This window comes from Momordica charantia (assembly GCF_013281855.1).
Source record: "Momordica charantia cultivar OHB3-1 chromosome 7 unlocalized genomic scaffold, Mcharantia_2.0 BLBB01000007.1, whole genome shotgun sequence".
Lineage (NCBI taxonomy): Eukaryota > Viridiplantae > Streptophyta > Magnoliopsida > Cucurbitales > Cucurbitaceae > Momordica > Momordica charantia.
Window position 1 is genome coordinate 20,596,660 of NW_028275165.1, and position 16,662 is coordinate 20,613,321.

Genomic DNA, 16,662 nt, shown 5'->3' on the forward strand with positions numbered 1-16,662 from the left:
AGAAGCTTGTGTATCCTCCAATATTACATGCAATTGTGACTATTGGATATTATTTCTCATTGATCACGTGGCAACCCCTAAAAGATAACAACAATGAGTAAGCAAGTGGATACGATTGGTACGAGGTTATCGCCTCGAACTTTACCGGTTAGGTCGAGCTGACCTAACTAGGAACTCGGCGCCTGAAATATAATATGAGTCGAACCAACATCATTCACATCAACTGTCTAAGCTACTAACCGCGTTGATTAGAGGATATTGCGCCAATAATGGATATTCGACACATTCACGACAACAAATCGAATGGAACACCAAATCGTTGTTGGAACCTCATCGGACGCCTTGTCGAAAACTCCACCCATAAATAGAGACACCTGCATCACTTTCAGGTACGCGGAACTATATTCTCTTGGATATAGCTCGACCACTCACTGACTTTAGCATTTAAATGTTTTTTCCTTTGCAGGTCTCTGCTCGTAAGCATCTTAGTTCACCAATCGCAATGGCGGATTCAAGATTTTAGATCAAGGCGGTACAAATGAATATAAACGTAATGGGAAAATATCAATTAAACTCAACCCTAGCCATGTGTATCAATTTGCATACATATAAGTGTTTGTAATTTTGACATGTGTTGCAAATTTGACCATTCCATATATTTTCATTCGAAAATTTGTTTGAAAAAATATTATAATGTGTGAAACAAGTTAAAAAATATTGTTGGTATGTAATAATTGATATGATTCATACAAAAACAATACTATAGTTGATTTTTTATTTATTTTTTACTTAAATTGGTAAGTTGGTACAGAGTTATTTAACGGTAGATTTTATAATCAAATTCAATTTGATAAACTTTATCTTTATTAAAAATATTGAGTTTTTGTGGTTTTTTTATTGAATAAAGTAATAAAAACTAGGACAATTATCTAAGTTCAGGATTATTAATTAAATTTATTAAAATAAATATGTTCTATAATATTAACTTAATTAAAACCGCCGAAGCGAGTATAATTCAGCGTTAATTGATATGTACCTCCAACCAAGAGGTTGTGAGTTCGATCCCCTACCCCGACATGTTGTATTAAGAAAAACTTAATTAAAACTATTTTGTGAGCAAAAAAACATAATTAGACATTAAAAAATTATTTATTTTAAATGAAAAAATATGTTTAAAAAATATATACTTAGATAATCAAAACAGACTAACATTGTGAACAAAAAAAAGTTCGTAAAATATACTTAAAAAACAAAAATAAATAAAAAATATAAAAATATATTTAAAGAACAAAAAAATATATATATATTTAAAAAGCAAAAAATGAATAAAAATACATTTAGATAACAAAAATAGTAAAAATATATTTAAAAGATAAAATGAACAAATATAGGATAATTGTGGTGGTTAACAAAATAATTTATGTATTTTAAATAATGTCACCAGTTTTTCAAAATTTCAAATATAGCCAAAATTTTGAATTTTTATTTTCGGCATTTTTATTATTTTGATTTTATCCTTGTGATATCTAATATACATCAAATGTATATATATATCTGATATACATTCCATCTATATATGTTTTGTATATCTGATATACTTCTGATATACCTATGATGTACTACTGATATACATTATTAGATGTATTAATACATATATATATTTGATGTACCGAAAATTCACAACATACTAAATATATACTAAATATATATGCAACTGGTATATTAAATATAAGGTATATCAGTTGTTTCTATTTTATCATTGCAATTTGTTGGTTGATATATTAATATTATCAATAATATCGTTACTATATCCCTACTATTTATTCTATATTAATATTGATTAGATACTAAATATAAGGATATAAACGGTTTAAATTTATAAAGTATATTATATTTTTAACTTGTTTTTTTTAGACGTGCATGATCCACATAAATCTTTTATACAATAACTTTATATTTTAAATTTTGTTTGCACCATTGTTTCCGTATGAACAAATAGTATATATAATAATATTATATCAACACACATGTATCATAGTTATATTAGTAGATATCATGGTTATATCATAGATATATCGATGGTAAATTAAAAGCATATTAAATATATATTAGTGTTATATTAGTAGATATCACAGTTATATAAGTGGTATATAATTTGTATATCAATGGTAAATTATAGACATATTAAGTATATATCACAAATATATAAATATTGTATTGACGTGGTAAATCCATGGTTATCACACGTATATTAATGGTAAATCAGGTTAGAAGTTCAATATATATCATAGTTATATAAAAAGTACATCAATTGTATATCATTATTATATCAATGGTATATTAGAGGCATATATCACTAGTTATTATATCAGTGGCAAATATTACAGATGTATATAAGATATATTGCAGGGTAAAATTATAATTTTATAATCGAACCTCCATTTTTTTGTTGGAAAAATTGCTATATTTGAAAAAACTAAATGTTGTTTATATTTTACTTATTTTACTAAATTTTTTTTTTGTCATATTTACCCCTATCTAAAATATATTTAAGAAACAAAAACAATAAAAACATATTAAAATAAATAAATAAATAAAATCACATAAAAGTGAGATTCAAACTCAAAACGTGGATTTGGGGCACGACACCTTAAAAAGGAGGAAACCAATCGGGAGAAGACAGTTTCTTAAATCAATAACATACTATATTATATTTAATACACATTTAGAGGCACTTGCCTCTTCACGTAGATCTGTCACTTACTAGTCAAGCCAGTTTATGTTCGAGTTGAGTCGCACATACATTCGGAAGGTTGATAAAATAAGAGACAAACAAAAAAAAAGACAACTATTTTTTTATGCATGAGAATAACCTTCTTTTACAGTATACAACCACCAAAACTAGTTAAATTACCTCATTCGAGAATTGGTTTTGTGTTTTCTAAATCAATACTATCTCACCCGTATATTTGATTTTAAAATAGCTGGTGTTTTGTTTTAAAAATAGCTGGTATTTTTTTTAAGATAAAAAATTTTAAAATTGGATTAGTCGCATACTAATTAATAATTGAATAGCTTGCATTGATTCACGATTTACCACAATTAATGAACAAAACATGATGCAATGCAATTAATAACAACAATCAATATCCATACAGCGAGTATATTTAGAACTGAAATTTGGGTCTTATAAAGAAATAAATAATTTTATTCTAGAAGATTTTCTTAACCACAACGATAAAGGAGATTAATAATGAAAAAATTGGAGTTGAAGCCGCCCCCATCTCCACGTACCACTTCATCAACAAATATTCGAATTTGAACTCCGCGGCTTCCTTCCCTCCCTCCAATCTCTGCTTCCCATTTTAACACCACGGTCTCCAGGCCCACCCAAAGCAAAGAATTTCGATTTGATTTTGGGCTACTTTCCAAATCTCGACTGCAATCAGCCTATCAGGGGAGCTTTCGTGAATAAAATAGTTCAAAATTTAAATGGGCGGGCGGGCTGTGGCTGTGTGGTCTTCGTGCTGTGCTCATCGTCCGATCCATTTCCCGTTCTGTTCTACTCATACTCTTCCACTGCACTGACCAGTGAGCTTCGGCTTCCTTTCGAATGTCCACTCATTCATCACCTTGATTTTTGAGTTTCCGTTCCATCGGTACCTGGGTCTGGGAGCTCTACCATGTCGAAACAAGTATCTACTTCCCTATCGCAACCGGAGCCCAACGAGAATGAATTCGGAACCTCGCCGAGTGCACTTCATTTTCCACCTCCTAGAACCCCTTTCAACATTATTGCAGATCCAGCTCAATACCAAAAAGAATTTCAGGATTCTGGTTTTGCTTCCAACTACAAGCTCCAATCCATCAAACCCGACTGGTCTTGTGATACAAAATCTGAAGTTTCGCTTAAATTTAGTGGGAGTGCATGTATCAACAACGCCACTCCAAGGCTTTCAGCTCAAGGCCGGAGGGTCAGCTCTGAGCCCAGCTCAAGACAGACCACTCCTGCAAAGAGTTCGTCTAGAGTTCCGTTCGGTGGAGCAATAGTTGCTAGTAAAGCTCACCAACTCGCGGATGGTAGGGGAGGAAGTTCCTTTAGGCTTTCCAGAAGGATGTCGATGCCGATTCCGAATACTGAGCTACCTGTCGAAGTTCCACACTTCGACCTTGTGGAAGATCCAAGTTTTTGGAAGGATCACAACGTGCAGGTTGGTTCGTGTTCTGTAGTTCCTCCATTTTGGATAGCTCTATGGATGTGAATCATGGGATGTATGATTATTCTGTACAGGTAATGATACGTATTCGACCCTTGAGTACTACGGAGAGAGACTCTCAAGGCTATGGTCGATGTTTGAGACAGGATACTGCAAAGACTTTGGTGTGGCTCGGTCACCCAGAGACCAGATTCACCTTCGATCATATAGCTTGCGAAACAATATCGCAGGTGCTAACATTTACTTAGAATGCAGTCTCTCTCCCTCTTCCCCACCCGTCTTTCGTTTTTTGTTTGTTTGAGTAGAAATATGTCTCTTCTGGAGAACGCTTAATCAAGTTAAATTTAGTATTGTAGCTCCTACACTGATGGCCTTAAACACAATTAGTTTTGGTTGCTTCCAGTTTGTTTTTTCTCAGAAAGTAAAATAAGTATAGTTATATAGATACCTTTATGTCGGCGCTCATTTCTTCCTTCTGTGAAAATTTAGGAAAGCCTCTTCAAGGTTGCTGGACAGCCAATGGTGGAAAATTGCCTGTCTGGCTATAATAGCTGCATGTTTGCTTATGGCCAGGTACATGCTCATTTTATAAAATTTGCGGGGATTTAATTTTTTTATTTTTTTTCAAAGAGGGATTTATATGTTAATTTTTTGGCCCCGGCAGACTGGTAGTGGCAAAACATATACCATGATGGGTGGAATATACGAGGTGGAGGGCAGACTCAATGAAGATTGTGGACTAACTTTGCGCATTTTTGAACATTTATTTACAAGAATTGGAATGGTTTGGCAACTTAATTCCTTGTGTTTTTAATTGATACGATCTTTGCATGAAATATTATATTACGTCTCCTGGGTTATTTTGTTCCCGATTGGGTTTCTTATGACAAACTATTCGTATAGGAGGAAAAGAGCAAGAGGGATGTTAAATTGAAATATAGCTGCAAATGTTCCTTTCTAGAAATATACAACGAGCAAATAGCAGATCTACTGGAACCTTCATCGACTAATTTACAAGTAATTCTAAGTTCTCTAAAAACAATTTTGCTCTGGGTTATTTTCTCTACGTTCCTCGATCATTAAGAGCACTAAGACTTTTCCTATTGTAGCTCAGAGAAGACTTGAAGAAAGGAGTATACGTAGAGAATCTTACAGAACACAATGTTACAACTATAAATGATGTTGTCAAGCTTCTCTTACAGGTGGACCTCTTGAGATTTTGCATTCAAGTGCCACATTTTTTTTTTGTTGGATTGGCAACATGATCGAGATCTAATTTCCATTTCATACTCAGGGTGCTGCAAACAGAAAGATGGCTGCTACGCATATGAACAGTGAGAGTAGCCGCTCCCACAGTGTTTTTACTTGTATAATAGAAAGTCATTGGGAGAAAGATTCCAGAACTCACTTTAGGTTTGCGAGGTTAAACTTGGTAGACTTAGCTGGTTCTGAAAGGTAAACCTTTTTTTGGATGCCTATCAACCCTTTTTAGTTTGCAATTCTTTTACATCATTGACTAACTTTATTGATGGTCCAGGCAGAAAAGTTCTGGTGCAGAGGGGGATCGCTTGAAAGAAGCTGCAAATATAAACAAGTCGTTGTCAACTCTAGGGTAATTAGAACAACGTGTTGTCCTAGTTAGTGACTCTGATGCGTTTCCTTTAATACTTATTCTTACACAACGTGTTGTCCTATTTCTAAGCATTTAAACTCATTTTTAAACTGAAATGAAAAGACATCTTGCCTTTTGAAATCTATATTTAAACCAAGTAATGTGATGTTCGGAACTTCTTTTATATTGATGAAGGGTAATACGGTGGAAATAGAGCTTGAGATGAAGCTTTTATACATGCCTATCATTCCAGTCATTTGTTAGGGAGTGCTTTTACCAGGATTGCCTCTAAATCTAACAAACAAAAATTAACATAAAAAATCACATTATTACTCGTCTTTTTAAAAGGTTATTTTAGTTTCACGAAATCTTTTTTTTTCATCATGCAAAATTTCTCGATTGATTGTTTTTATCTTTCCTTTTGACTTTCTACAAATTTTGACAAACTCTTCATTATTCTTCATATCTAGCATAATAAAAGCTGTGATCATAGTATTGCGAAAAAACTGAAATTACAAATCCAACCTGGGGATCTGGCTAGTTTTCAAGGTTCCCCATTTTGACAATTGACCATCGAATGCTGGTTTTATGATATTTCTTCTTTACTTGTTGCCGTGTTTGTATTTTGTGAAAGAAAAAGCTATCGAGTAACTTGGTATTTTTCTGCATTTGAACGATGAAAGATTTCCAAAGGAATTACTTGACGGGTCCCTATAAAATTTTTCCTTCCTGAATAGTCAAATTTATTGTTGTAGAATAGACTAATATTGGAAGAAATTTTGTAGAGAGTTATATATATATATTTTTCTGAAGATACAAACTTTTCATTGATATATAAAAGGAACAAAATTTTCAAAGATACAATTTTTTTTAGAGAGTTATATGAAAGCAGTTGTCTACAACTATTTGATTCTCTTGTATATTTCAGTTGCTTATTACTGCTCTATGCTGTAGCTTGGTCATTATGTCATTAGTAGATTTGGCTCATGGGAAGCATAGGCATATTCCGTACAGAGATTCAAGGTTGACATTCCTACTACAGGTTCTTTCTTAAAAGCTTTTAATCTAAATATGATCCTGTGTATTTGTTTATCATTTTTCCTCTGAGTTGGGAAATATTTGAACGACAAATGTGGATACAGGATTCTTTGGGTGGAAACTCAAAAACAACTGTCATTGCTAATGTCAGCCCATCATTTTGGTAAGTGCTAATTTCTGTCTGAAACTAAAACGAGGTCCTCTCCTTTTATATCCCTCTTAACTTTCTTTGATACTCCTAATTTTGCACATTGCTTCTGCAGCTCAGCGAATGAAACACTAAGCACTCTCAAATTTGCACAGCGTGCCAAACAGATTCAGAATAATGTACTTAATATTTTTTCCAACGAGAGCACACACAGACGCATCATATTTATTCCAATGAAACTACAATTTATTAAGAGCTTCCCCTTTATAATGTTTTAGGCAAAAGTTAATGAGTGTGCTTCAGGTGATGAAACTGCACTCCAAAGGCAAATCCTACACTTGAAGGTATGAACTAAGGCTGTAGATTTGTAAGTGTCATATTGGACACGAACTTGTCAGTAGAAAACCAATGCATTTTGAAACTGCGCAGGGTCAGCTGTCCTTTCTACTGAAGCATAGTAATTTTCCAAGGTCTATACTGAGTAATGTTCCAATATTTGAAGAGTCTGGAGTAAGTGATTTGTTTGTAGGCTATGATTCATTGGGAGGTAGAATGGAAACTGCAAATCATAAGGTATTGATCATAAACATGGAAAAAACACCTTCTCAAGTATATCGAGATTATCTTTATTTTTAGTGGATTGCTGGATTGGATTCAGTCACTGATACTTAGATAGATGCAACAGATGAAACTAATGGAAGCTACTTTTATTGGTGCATTAAGGAGAGAAGAAGTAGCAAATACTGCAATACAAAAGCTAGAGTGTGAAATTGAACACATGAAGCGTTTGGTATGACTCATTCTAATTTTGATTAGAAAGATGAGGTTTGATTGATAGATGCTATGATATGATATGGAGGTCAACTTTGTAGTTATGACATTTCATGCAGGCTTTCCAACAAGAGGAGGATGCTCAACGTACTAAAATGTTGTTAAAATTTCGTGAGGAGAAAATTAGACAACTTGAATTGTTATTAGGTGGGGTGCTGTCCACTGATAAATATCTTTTGGAGGAAAACAAGGCCTTAGTGGTGGAGATTAATATGCTTCAAGCAAAGATTAATAGGAATCCAGAGTTGACAAAAATCTCTTCAGAGAACTCTAGACTCATTGAGCAACTTCAAGTGTAATAATATGCTATGTTATTGAATCAAATGGTATTTTTAATTTTGTTACCCAATAACTCGTCCTATTTAACTATTGCATCAGGTTTCAAAATTTTTATGATCTAGGAGAGCGTGAAGCACTGCTAACTGAAGTTGCAGAATTGCGCAATGAGGTCTCTGAATATTTGATAATTTTCCCTTCCATGTTTGTCCGCTTTTCTACTTACAGCAACACAACTACTTCATTAATCTCGTGGCAGCTATTTAAAATATTTTCATTATACAGCTTTTGGTTGCTCTGGGAAAAAACTCAACCGTATCTGAACGAGATAAATATCAGGTTCATGGGCATTTACTGATTAGTTGTCAAGTTTTCTTATCAAATGAAGAACAACTAAAAAAATTTACTTTACCTCAATCTGAAGCTAGAAAGTAACTAGTTTTATACTTCTTTGAGAAATTTAATTGTATGAATGTCATGTTTTCTTTTTCTTTTTCCTTTTTTTTCCAAGACTTAATTTGCAAATTTTGTGTTACCTTTACAGGATGAAACGATGTCCATCAAGAGTTATTCTCGAGATGACACACTATCTTATATTACAGAAAATGCTGAGAACTTGGAAAATGAAACAGGTCAAGGTTCAGATAACGAATTCAATGTAAAGCTCATATGTTCTCAGAAAGATCTGATCGATACAAGAACGTTGGCTGAAACAATGGATTCAGAAAACAATATGCAAGGTGAGAACTACCGATGCAAGCAGGTCAAACACGGCATGATGGGAGAATTCTTTCAACAGTTTAACGTCACAAAACGTCAAAATGAAGGCAATATGGTGGACCAAAATGAAGATGTTGACAACAAAGCTTTACAAATAAAGTTGGAAAACTTGACTAGGGAACTTGAGGAGGTCAGAATATCTAACATCCAGTACCAAGAAAATCAGATCTTTCAGCTCTCTCAACAGAACCAAGTCGAACATGTTCGTCAACAGGTAGAGATGGAGACAGCCAGTACAATTCTTCAATTGCAGGAAGAGGTTGAAGGCCTTCAGTTAGAACTTAATGATAGGTTACATGGCTTGGCCCAGGAAAATACACGACTAAAAGATGCTTTGTCTGTGAAAAGTGAGGAGATGAGGGTGCTATGTATTGACTGGGAAACAGCAATGATAGAACTAACAAGTTTCCTTGTAGATAGTTCTAGATCTATCAGAGATGCACATGGGCAGATAGAAGGTATCGCTAATTTGTTTCCTAAAGTAAATGTTGGGATCAAAGAACAAGTGCAGCGGGCCATTGAAGTTTGTATTGAAAAAGAAGAAACAATTCTATTATTGCATAAAAGTTTGGAAGATGCACGACTGATGGTGCAAGAAATGGAGCTGAAGCTGAATTCACTGAAGGAAGCAACACTCACTTTAAATGAATCACAACAAATGCACGATAATGCAAATGCTGCAGATGCTAAACAGTTGAGAACTCTGACGACTGACAAGAACAGCATGGTAGAGTTTCTAGACAAAAGATTCAAATTTCAGAAGGATCGGTTAGTTAAGACTGAGAAATCTGCTGATGCTGCATTCATCGCAGTAGAATGGTTATCCAATTCTCAGGAGCTTGCTTGCTGTAATAACATTGGGAGAGAGATGCCCATCTCAGAGTTGGATGTTTCATCTCAAGGAGGCAGTCACGTCATTGATGATGCAATGGCCAAGACAAATACATTACTACTGGAAGAACTAGATACAGAAAGCAATTTGATATGGTTAGGTATAATGGAGTTGAGGAATATTACTAGTGCACATTATGCAGACATGGAAACACATATTTCAGCCCTCCGTATCGACATTCATGATCTTTATTCAGAATATCAAGAGTTAGTTCAGGAAATGGTGAAAGAAATTCATGAATTGAGGTTAAAAGCCAAGACAACGAATGAAAATTGTAAAAATCTCCAATTCTTCAAAGATAAAGTTCCATCAGCACACAAATATTGGAACATTGAAAACCAAGATAATATTTTGGATCAAATAAAAGCTAAAATATATGAAGCAAAAAACAGACTAAATGTTCTTGAAGATTCCATTGATAGAAATATAGCTGGTTGCGAATACCGGTATATTAGTCAACATTCAGTCAAAGAAGATGGTTGGAGTTCCGATTGCTCTACTTCAAGCTCTGACATTTCATCTGAGAGTGTTAGTTCAAGAGGGAAAGTCTTGGGCTATATGAATGATGACAGAGGAACCACAACTTGTCTGAGAAAGGAACTGTGTATGTCGTATCGTGCTATCCATAAACTATGTATGCAAATAGATGCATTCCTAGTGCATGATATAGGTGGTGATCCTTTGTCAGAAGGTAAAGTTTACTTGAATTTTATCTCTTAGTAACTGTAACTGGCAATAGCTGGAAATCAAATCTGATTAATAGTGATCTAAAAATTGATAACAGAAATGGACCAGGCAAAAACACCCTCCAAATTGAGGATGGAAAAAGCTGAAGCAGTTTGCGATAACACCAGTAAGGTATACGAAAACTTATATAATTGAAGGGTCAATACTGAATCAAATCCTATGCAGGGCATATGTGGAATCAATGTTCTTGTTTTGTTAATATCTTAAACGTTGATCTTGAGGGAGACTTTCAGGGTTAATTTTCTGAGGCTCTGTGGCGTTGCAGGTAATTTGTGTTGAGGAAATTAAGCAGGATGGTGGATTCTTAACCAGATTTGAAGAAGCTCAAGAAGCAATAAAAGAAGCTGATCTTATGTTAAATGCATTGTTGAGAGCCAATGAAAATGCGACGCAACTAACTGGCATATATAAGCAAGCTGGAGAGCAGTTACAGATAGAAAGAGACAACTTGATTGAAGAAGTTGGACAGCTCAAGTCTTCAATGCAACTGAAAGATGATGAGAATAAATTACTTCAGGAACAAGTTTGGTTTAGTCTGGAAGATGTGGCAAACTCACTGTCTTTTCTTGAAGGGTGTCTTTCACAAACACAAAGAGAAGTGGATGAGAAGTTTGGCATGATATCGTGTGATGTCATATCCTTTAGAGATGAGATGCTTAAACCTATTAGTAATTGGAAATCCCTAATGGAAGAGTTTTTCTTGGAAATAACGGGAAGAGAATTTGCTTCATTTGTTGTCCATCAGTGCTATGTGGAAGAAATGTGTCGGCAATTTGCATGCTTCAAGGGAGAACCTAGCTTTCCACTACTTAAACAGCAAAGGTGTATGAAATCAAACAAGACTTCAGGATCTATCTGCCTTACTGATAAGGATGATATGATATTAACTAGTAAGATTGACGGAGGAAGAACCGAACTGGTCACAGATTCGGAAGAGGCAGATGGAGGTTTTTCCGATGATGACATTTTGTATGAAAATTTGGCACTTAAGAAGGAACTGAAGAGGAAGGAGGTTTTATTAGAAGGTTTGCTTTTTGATTTTAGATTGTTGCAGGAATCAACCGCAAAAACAAAAGACATGAAAGATGAGACAGAAAAGTTAGATTGTTCTATGAGTCAGCTCCAGCATGAATTGGAGATTAAAGCAAGTCAGTTTGACAATGTCCTAGTTCACCAGAGAAAACTTGAGGAGCTTCTGACTGATACTGAAAAGGCTTTGTTATTATCTAATTCCAAGCTTGAGAAGGCAAAAGAAACAATGAATACCATTTATGAACATAATGTACAGTTGAAGAAGCAGGCAGAAGATCTTTATCTCAAGAAATCTGAGGCCGAAAGAAAATTGGCAGAAGAGCAGGATATAGTTAATAGACTGGAAAATGAAATACTCCATCTTACTGAACACGTCATTAGCGAAAAGAAATTACTTTTATCAGTTGAAGACATTGAGAACAAATTGAGGAGAGTCATTAGTGAGAGAGACCAACTCCATGAACAAGTCTGCATTCTGACTGACAAGATTGACATGGCATACGCATTGGCTGATGAAAAGGAAGCTGTTGCCACTGAAGCTCATCAGGTTTTGTCTTAGAATTTTTATGGTTTCTTTTAATCCCAAAAGTCAAGGTTTGATCTTTGGTAGATCTGATCTTGTTGTGAGTTCCATTTATAATTCCAGGAATCAGAGGCCAGTAAATTGTATGCAGAACAGAAGGAAGAGGAGGTGAAGATTTTAGAACACTCTGTTGAAGAGCTTGAGAGTACCATAAACATGTTGGAAACAAAGGTCAATCCATAGCTGCTTTGGAAACAATATGAACAGTTCTACTTTAATTGTCCACTGACATCAGGGTTGCCTATTCTCTACCATTTCCTCTTGCAGGTGCAGGACATGGATGCGGAGGTCGAGAAAAATCGCACATTAAGAGAATCACTAGAACTGGAGACACAGATCTTTAGAAAGAGACTATTAGCTGTAGGAAATCTCACTGAAGCTGTGGATTTTGGAGATGAACTTGTTGAGCACGCTCAAGAGCAATCCAGGTTCAAAATTCTGTTTGATTCTTTTTTAATATGAACTATTATAATATCACTTTTTGTTTGCTAAGGAAATAAAAGAAATTTCTACAGGCAACAGGGTAGTATACTTCTAGAACTGCTTGAGGCACGAAGTAGAATAAAACTTCTTGAAGATGAAAGGGCAGAACAAGACAAAGAGGTCCTTTAAACCACTTAGATATTTGGACAGTGCTCCTTTTGGAAAAAATATTTTGTTTGTCTTGTGAATATCTTGTTAAAATCAATTATAAATTGACTTATTTACTGATGGAAGTTTATCTCCTTGGATTTGAAGATCAAACGACACAAAGAATACATCTTGGAGCTTGTATTGCATGCTGATGCCCAGGCAATGAAGTACCAACAGAAGGTAAGAAAGAAAAAGGAAATTCAATTCATATATGCATCATTGTTAACTTCTATTAGGTAGAAAAGCTGAAACTAGAAATAGTAGATTATGGATTTGCATCAGGTTATGGATGTAGATCTGCGTTAAATTTGTTAATTGTAAAGATACGAGACTTTGAAAACAAGATTAAGAACTAATATCGTGATCATGAAAAAAAAATATGTTTAAGAATTCAAGAGCTCTTCGGTACCTTTTCAAATAAAAAAAAAAATTTATATCGTGATCATCAAGGATTACTTTGATGTTTTTGGTTTGTTTGAGTTATTATGATTTATAGCAACCCATCAAAGCTGGCAGCTTACTGGTGGTGGTACCTCCGCTTTTATGGCTTCTTAACATGTTTACCGTTGAGTCAACTTGGACGGAAATTTCATGCTTTCTGGTGGTGGTGATCGGTTATATATTTCTTTTTCTTTTTTACCATATTTTCCATCCATATCCTTTATGGGCAGTACACAAATCTGGAAGCAATGGTTCGTGATGCAAGTAAAGATAAGTCAAATCTAATGGCTGCACCATTAGACAAAATTGATAAAAGTTCAGCGAGACCAAGGGGTTCGAGCTCACCATTCAGATGCATTTCAAACTTGGTGCATCAGATGAACTTGGAGAAGGAGCATGAGCTGTCGACAGCAAGGCTTCGTATTGAGGAGCTTGAGGGACTGGCCACTAGTCGTCAGAAAGAGGTACATTAAATCTTAATGACTTGACATCTGAATGATTTATCTGCTATCCTTGTGAAAGACTGAAGTATTGAACATGTTTGTGAACTCAATGTAAAACGTTATGCTGTATCAGATATGCATACTGAATGCTAGGCTCGCAGCAGCAGAAAGTATGACACATGATGTAATTCGAGATTTACTCGGTGTGAAATTGGACTTGACTAAATATGCTGTAAGTTTTTGCCTGTTATTTTTTTGGATAAATAATGTTTTTTTTTTCTCACCGAGTCCAAATACTACGCCTGCATGTTGCTAGTGACAATTTTTGCTCTTGGAAAATTTTAGAACTTGATAGATCAATACCAAGTTCAGAAAATGGTTGTGGAGGCTCATCTACAGTCGCAGCAATTCCGGGAAAAGGTGGAAACTGGAAAAGACTACAATTTTTCATTTGTTTAATTTTCAATATGACCTGTCTAATAGACATTATTTTTTCTTTTATAGGTACAGGAGGTTCATGACTTGAGGACACAAATTAATGATCTAAACGAGGAAAGAGAATGGTGAGAGCTCTTCCAGAATGCTGTAAATTAGATTTATCCAGTATGTTTCTAGCTGCATATTGCTTATTTAGCTCTGTCCTTAAAATTGAAAGTTGAGGATAGTTGTATTGTACTTAATAATTGGAGAAGAAAATGAATTGGTCCATTTTCGGTAAGGTGGAAGAGATGTCAAGATGAATCGGTCATTGATTTAGAACAACCTTCACTCATACATTGTGGGCGAACCTTTTGAGTTGGTTGCTTTTTTTTAATAATCAAGGATAAAGAAGTAGTACCGAAAAATGGTTGCATTGGAAATATTATTTATTTGGAGGTGGGGTCCTCTGAATTGTAGTCCCTGATTTGAGAAGACTACAGATCGAGGGTAGAACCTGATCCTCGCATATACCATCAGAAATTGCCAGCTATCTTCTGTCAGTGTCATGTGCTACCTCATGCATGCTTGAATTTGTCTTCTCTCCCTACCTTAACATGACAGTGGTTTCTGTAGTTACAAATCTGTTCTAAGCAAGAAGGAAGCTGAAGCACTCGCTACTCAAATAGCCCATGAGAAACTACGCGAGCGGGATCACTTGCTTTCTGTACAGAATGGGATACTGAAAGTAAGAGCGAGATATTTACACTGATATTTCTATTTTTAATATAATTCGATAGGTATCAAGTTCCAGTCTTCAGCTAAGCATTAGTAATGTATTTCTTCTGCCTTTTCAATCGTAACCCCGCTTTATCCTAGACTAGCGCACTTGCGAGCGGATGTTAAGCATTAGTATTCTGTATATTTCTGCCATTTTTTTTTGTTTTAAAAATTGTTGTGGATACTTTTTGTACTGTAGGTCCGTAGCTAGCATACTATATAGCAAGCTGCCTCTGTCATTTCTTTCCTAATGTAGCTATTTTGTCGAAAGTACATTCTGTTACACTTCACATAAACATGATAAATAGAGGCCTTATGCTCTATTGAGCTGAGCTGTTCCATTTTCTGCACAATTGTTCTTATTCTGCTGCCGTTCTGGATTAGATGGAAAATAAAAAACTAAAGAGGAAGATTATTGAGCTGGATGAAAAGACGAGCACCCTTCATCGAACACGAAGTAGCCCACAGAAAAATCATCATGCATTTCTAACCAAGGTAGGTTCTCAAATCACCAGAATTAGTTTACTATATGATAACCCCTTGCTGAAGAATCTGATTTTAATAAATGAGGTGCAGGATGACGAGTTAACTAAGAGGTTGGCCCACTCAAAAATGCTTCTCTCCCGTGTCAACGATGATATCGCTCATTACCGGATTCCTAGTGGCAGTTCTTCGCATCACCGAAGTGGCGGCCCCGGAAATGAGATATAGTCATCTCATGACTCGTTTGGAGTATAATGGTACCATAGAATTTAAGGCAATGAAAACTACATTGGGGTTGTTTTAGAATATATATATTTCAGTTCTTTAGTTAACAATATAATGCACTTGATTAGGACCAGGAAAACAGGAGCTTGAAGGCTTGTTGGGGGTCAGCCGTTACCAATGATTGGTACAACGTTGTATATAGTAGCTCGAAGTCCCGCGTCCGGTTTGTTGCAAGTTTGGCTGCTGTTCTGTTCAACGCCTGCGAAGCGAGGCCAACAGAGATTCAAATCTCAACTTAAAAAGAGCAGAATATTCAATATTGCATGCTGCTGCAGACTCCAAAGGCTGAGATTCATTGGGAGTTCGGGGTATCCATATTACCTTATGGCCATCCACGTTGGTGTAATCTGTGATGTAAATAAATCTTCAACTTCAGTTCTTTGGCGAACTTCTAAGCTGTTGCTTTGGTTAACTTTTCATAGAACGAACCGAGAAAGTTAATTCTTTTATGGTGAGTTTAATTTAGCGTTCAAATTGGACTGAAGTTTCAAAATTGCTTTTAATAACATTTTAGCCAAGGAAAGGAAAGATAGATATTTTCAATCAATTATCTTAAAAAAAGGGAAAAAAAAATGTGTGCGCCAGCCAAGTTGGTATGCTAGTAAATGACATTTTTACTTGATTTGAGATTGAAAATATATAATTTTATGGAAACATTAGTTTAGTTCATCGGTAATTAGCATACGTGATATCATGAATTCGAATCTTCTCACTTCTATCTATTTATTGTACCAGAAAGAAACAAAAAATTATAATTTATATGTGATAATTATTATTATTTTCTTTTTTAATACCACATAATTTTTTTTAATAAGATATTATAAGTGAGATCAATTAGAGAAATGTCTAAAAGACGATATTCTCTAACTTGCCTTTTATTTAAAAGACAGAAACAATGAGAAAATGGAAAATATTGTCCATGATAAAATGTTAAATCAAATTCATTAGATACTAAAAAAACAGACGAAAGGTATGTTATTTGATGAGATAAAGAAAAATTGAATTCGTGAACACTTTAGCAGTA

At 34.8% G+C, this 16,662-nt stretch overlaps 1 protein-coding gene across 2 annotated transcripts; it reads left to right on the forward strand.

Annotated features, from left to right (window-relative positions):
* The first annotated feature begins 3,281 nt into the window (after nt 1-3,281).
* POK1 (phragmoplast orienting kinesin 1) lies at nt 3,282-16,131 on the forward strand. Of its 2 annotated transcripts, none has more exons than XM_022282753.2 (32): nt 3,282-4,211; nt 4,292-4,447; nt 4,707-4,790; nt 4,882-5,001; nt 5,121-5,234; nt 5,327-5,419; nt 5,512-5,672; nt 5,755-5,829; nt 6,784-6,871; nt 6,972-7,030; nt 7,131-7,194; nt 7,294-7,359; nt 7,445-7,588; nt 7,692-7,805; nt 7,906-8,141; nt 8,225-8,294; nt 8,408-8,461; nt 8,667-10,485; nt 10,579-10,652; nt 10,807-12,120; nt 12,220-12,327; nt 12,424-12,584; nt 12,672-12,759; nt 12,895-12,969; nt 13,461-13,694; nt 13,807-13,905; nt 14,019-14,093; nt 14,178-14,236; nt 14,727-14,838; nt 15,255-15,365; nt 15,441-15,610; nt 15,707-16,131. In XM_022282753.2, exons 1-31 carry the CDS (start codon nt 3,684-3,686, stop codon nt 15,579-15,581), a joined length of 6,696 nt encoding a protein of 2,231 aa, XP_022138445.2. In that variant the 5' UTR covers nt 3,282-3,683; the 3' UTR covers nt 15,582-15,610; nt 15,707-16,131. The 2 variants fall into 2 exon arrangements, with proteins under 2 accessions (XP_022138445.2, XP_022138447.2); XM_022282755.2 differs by having other exon boundaries at nt 7,701-7,805.
* Nucleotides 16,132-16,662: the final 531 nt, after the last annotated feature.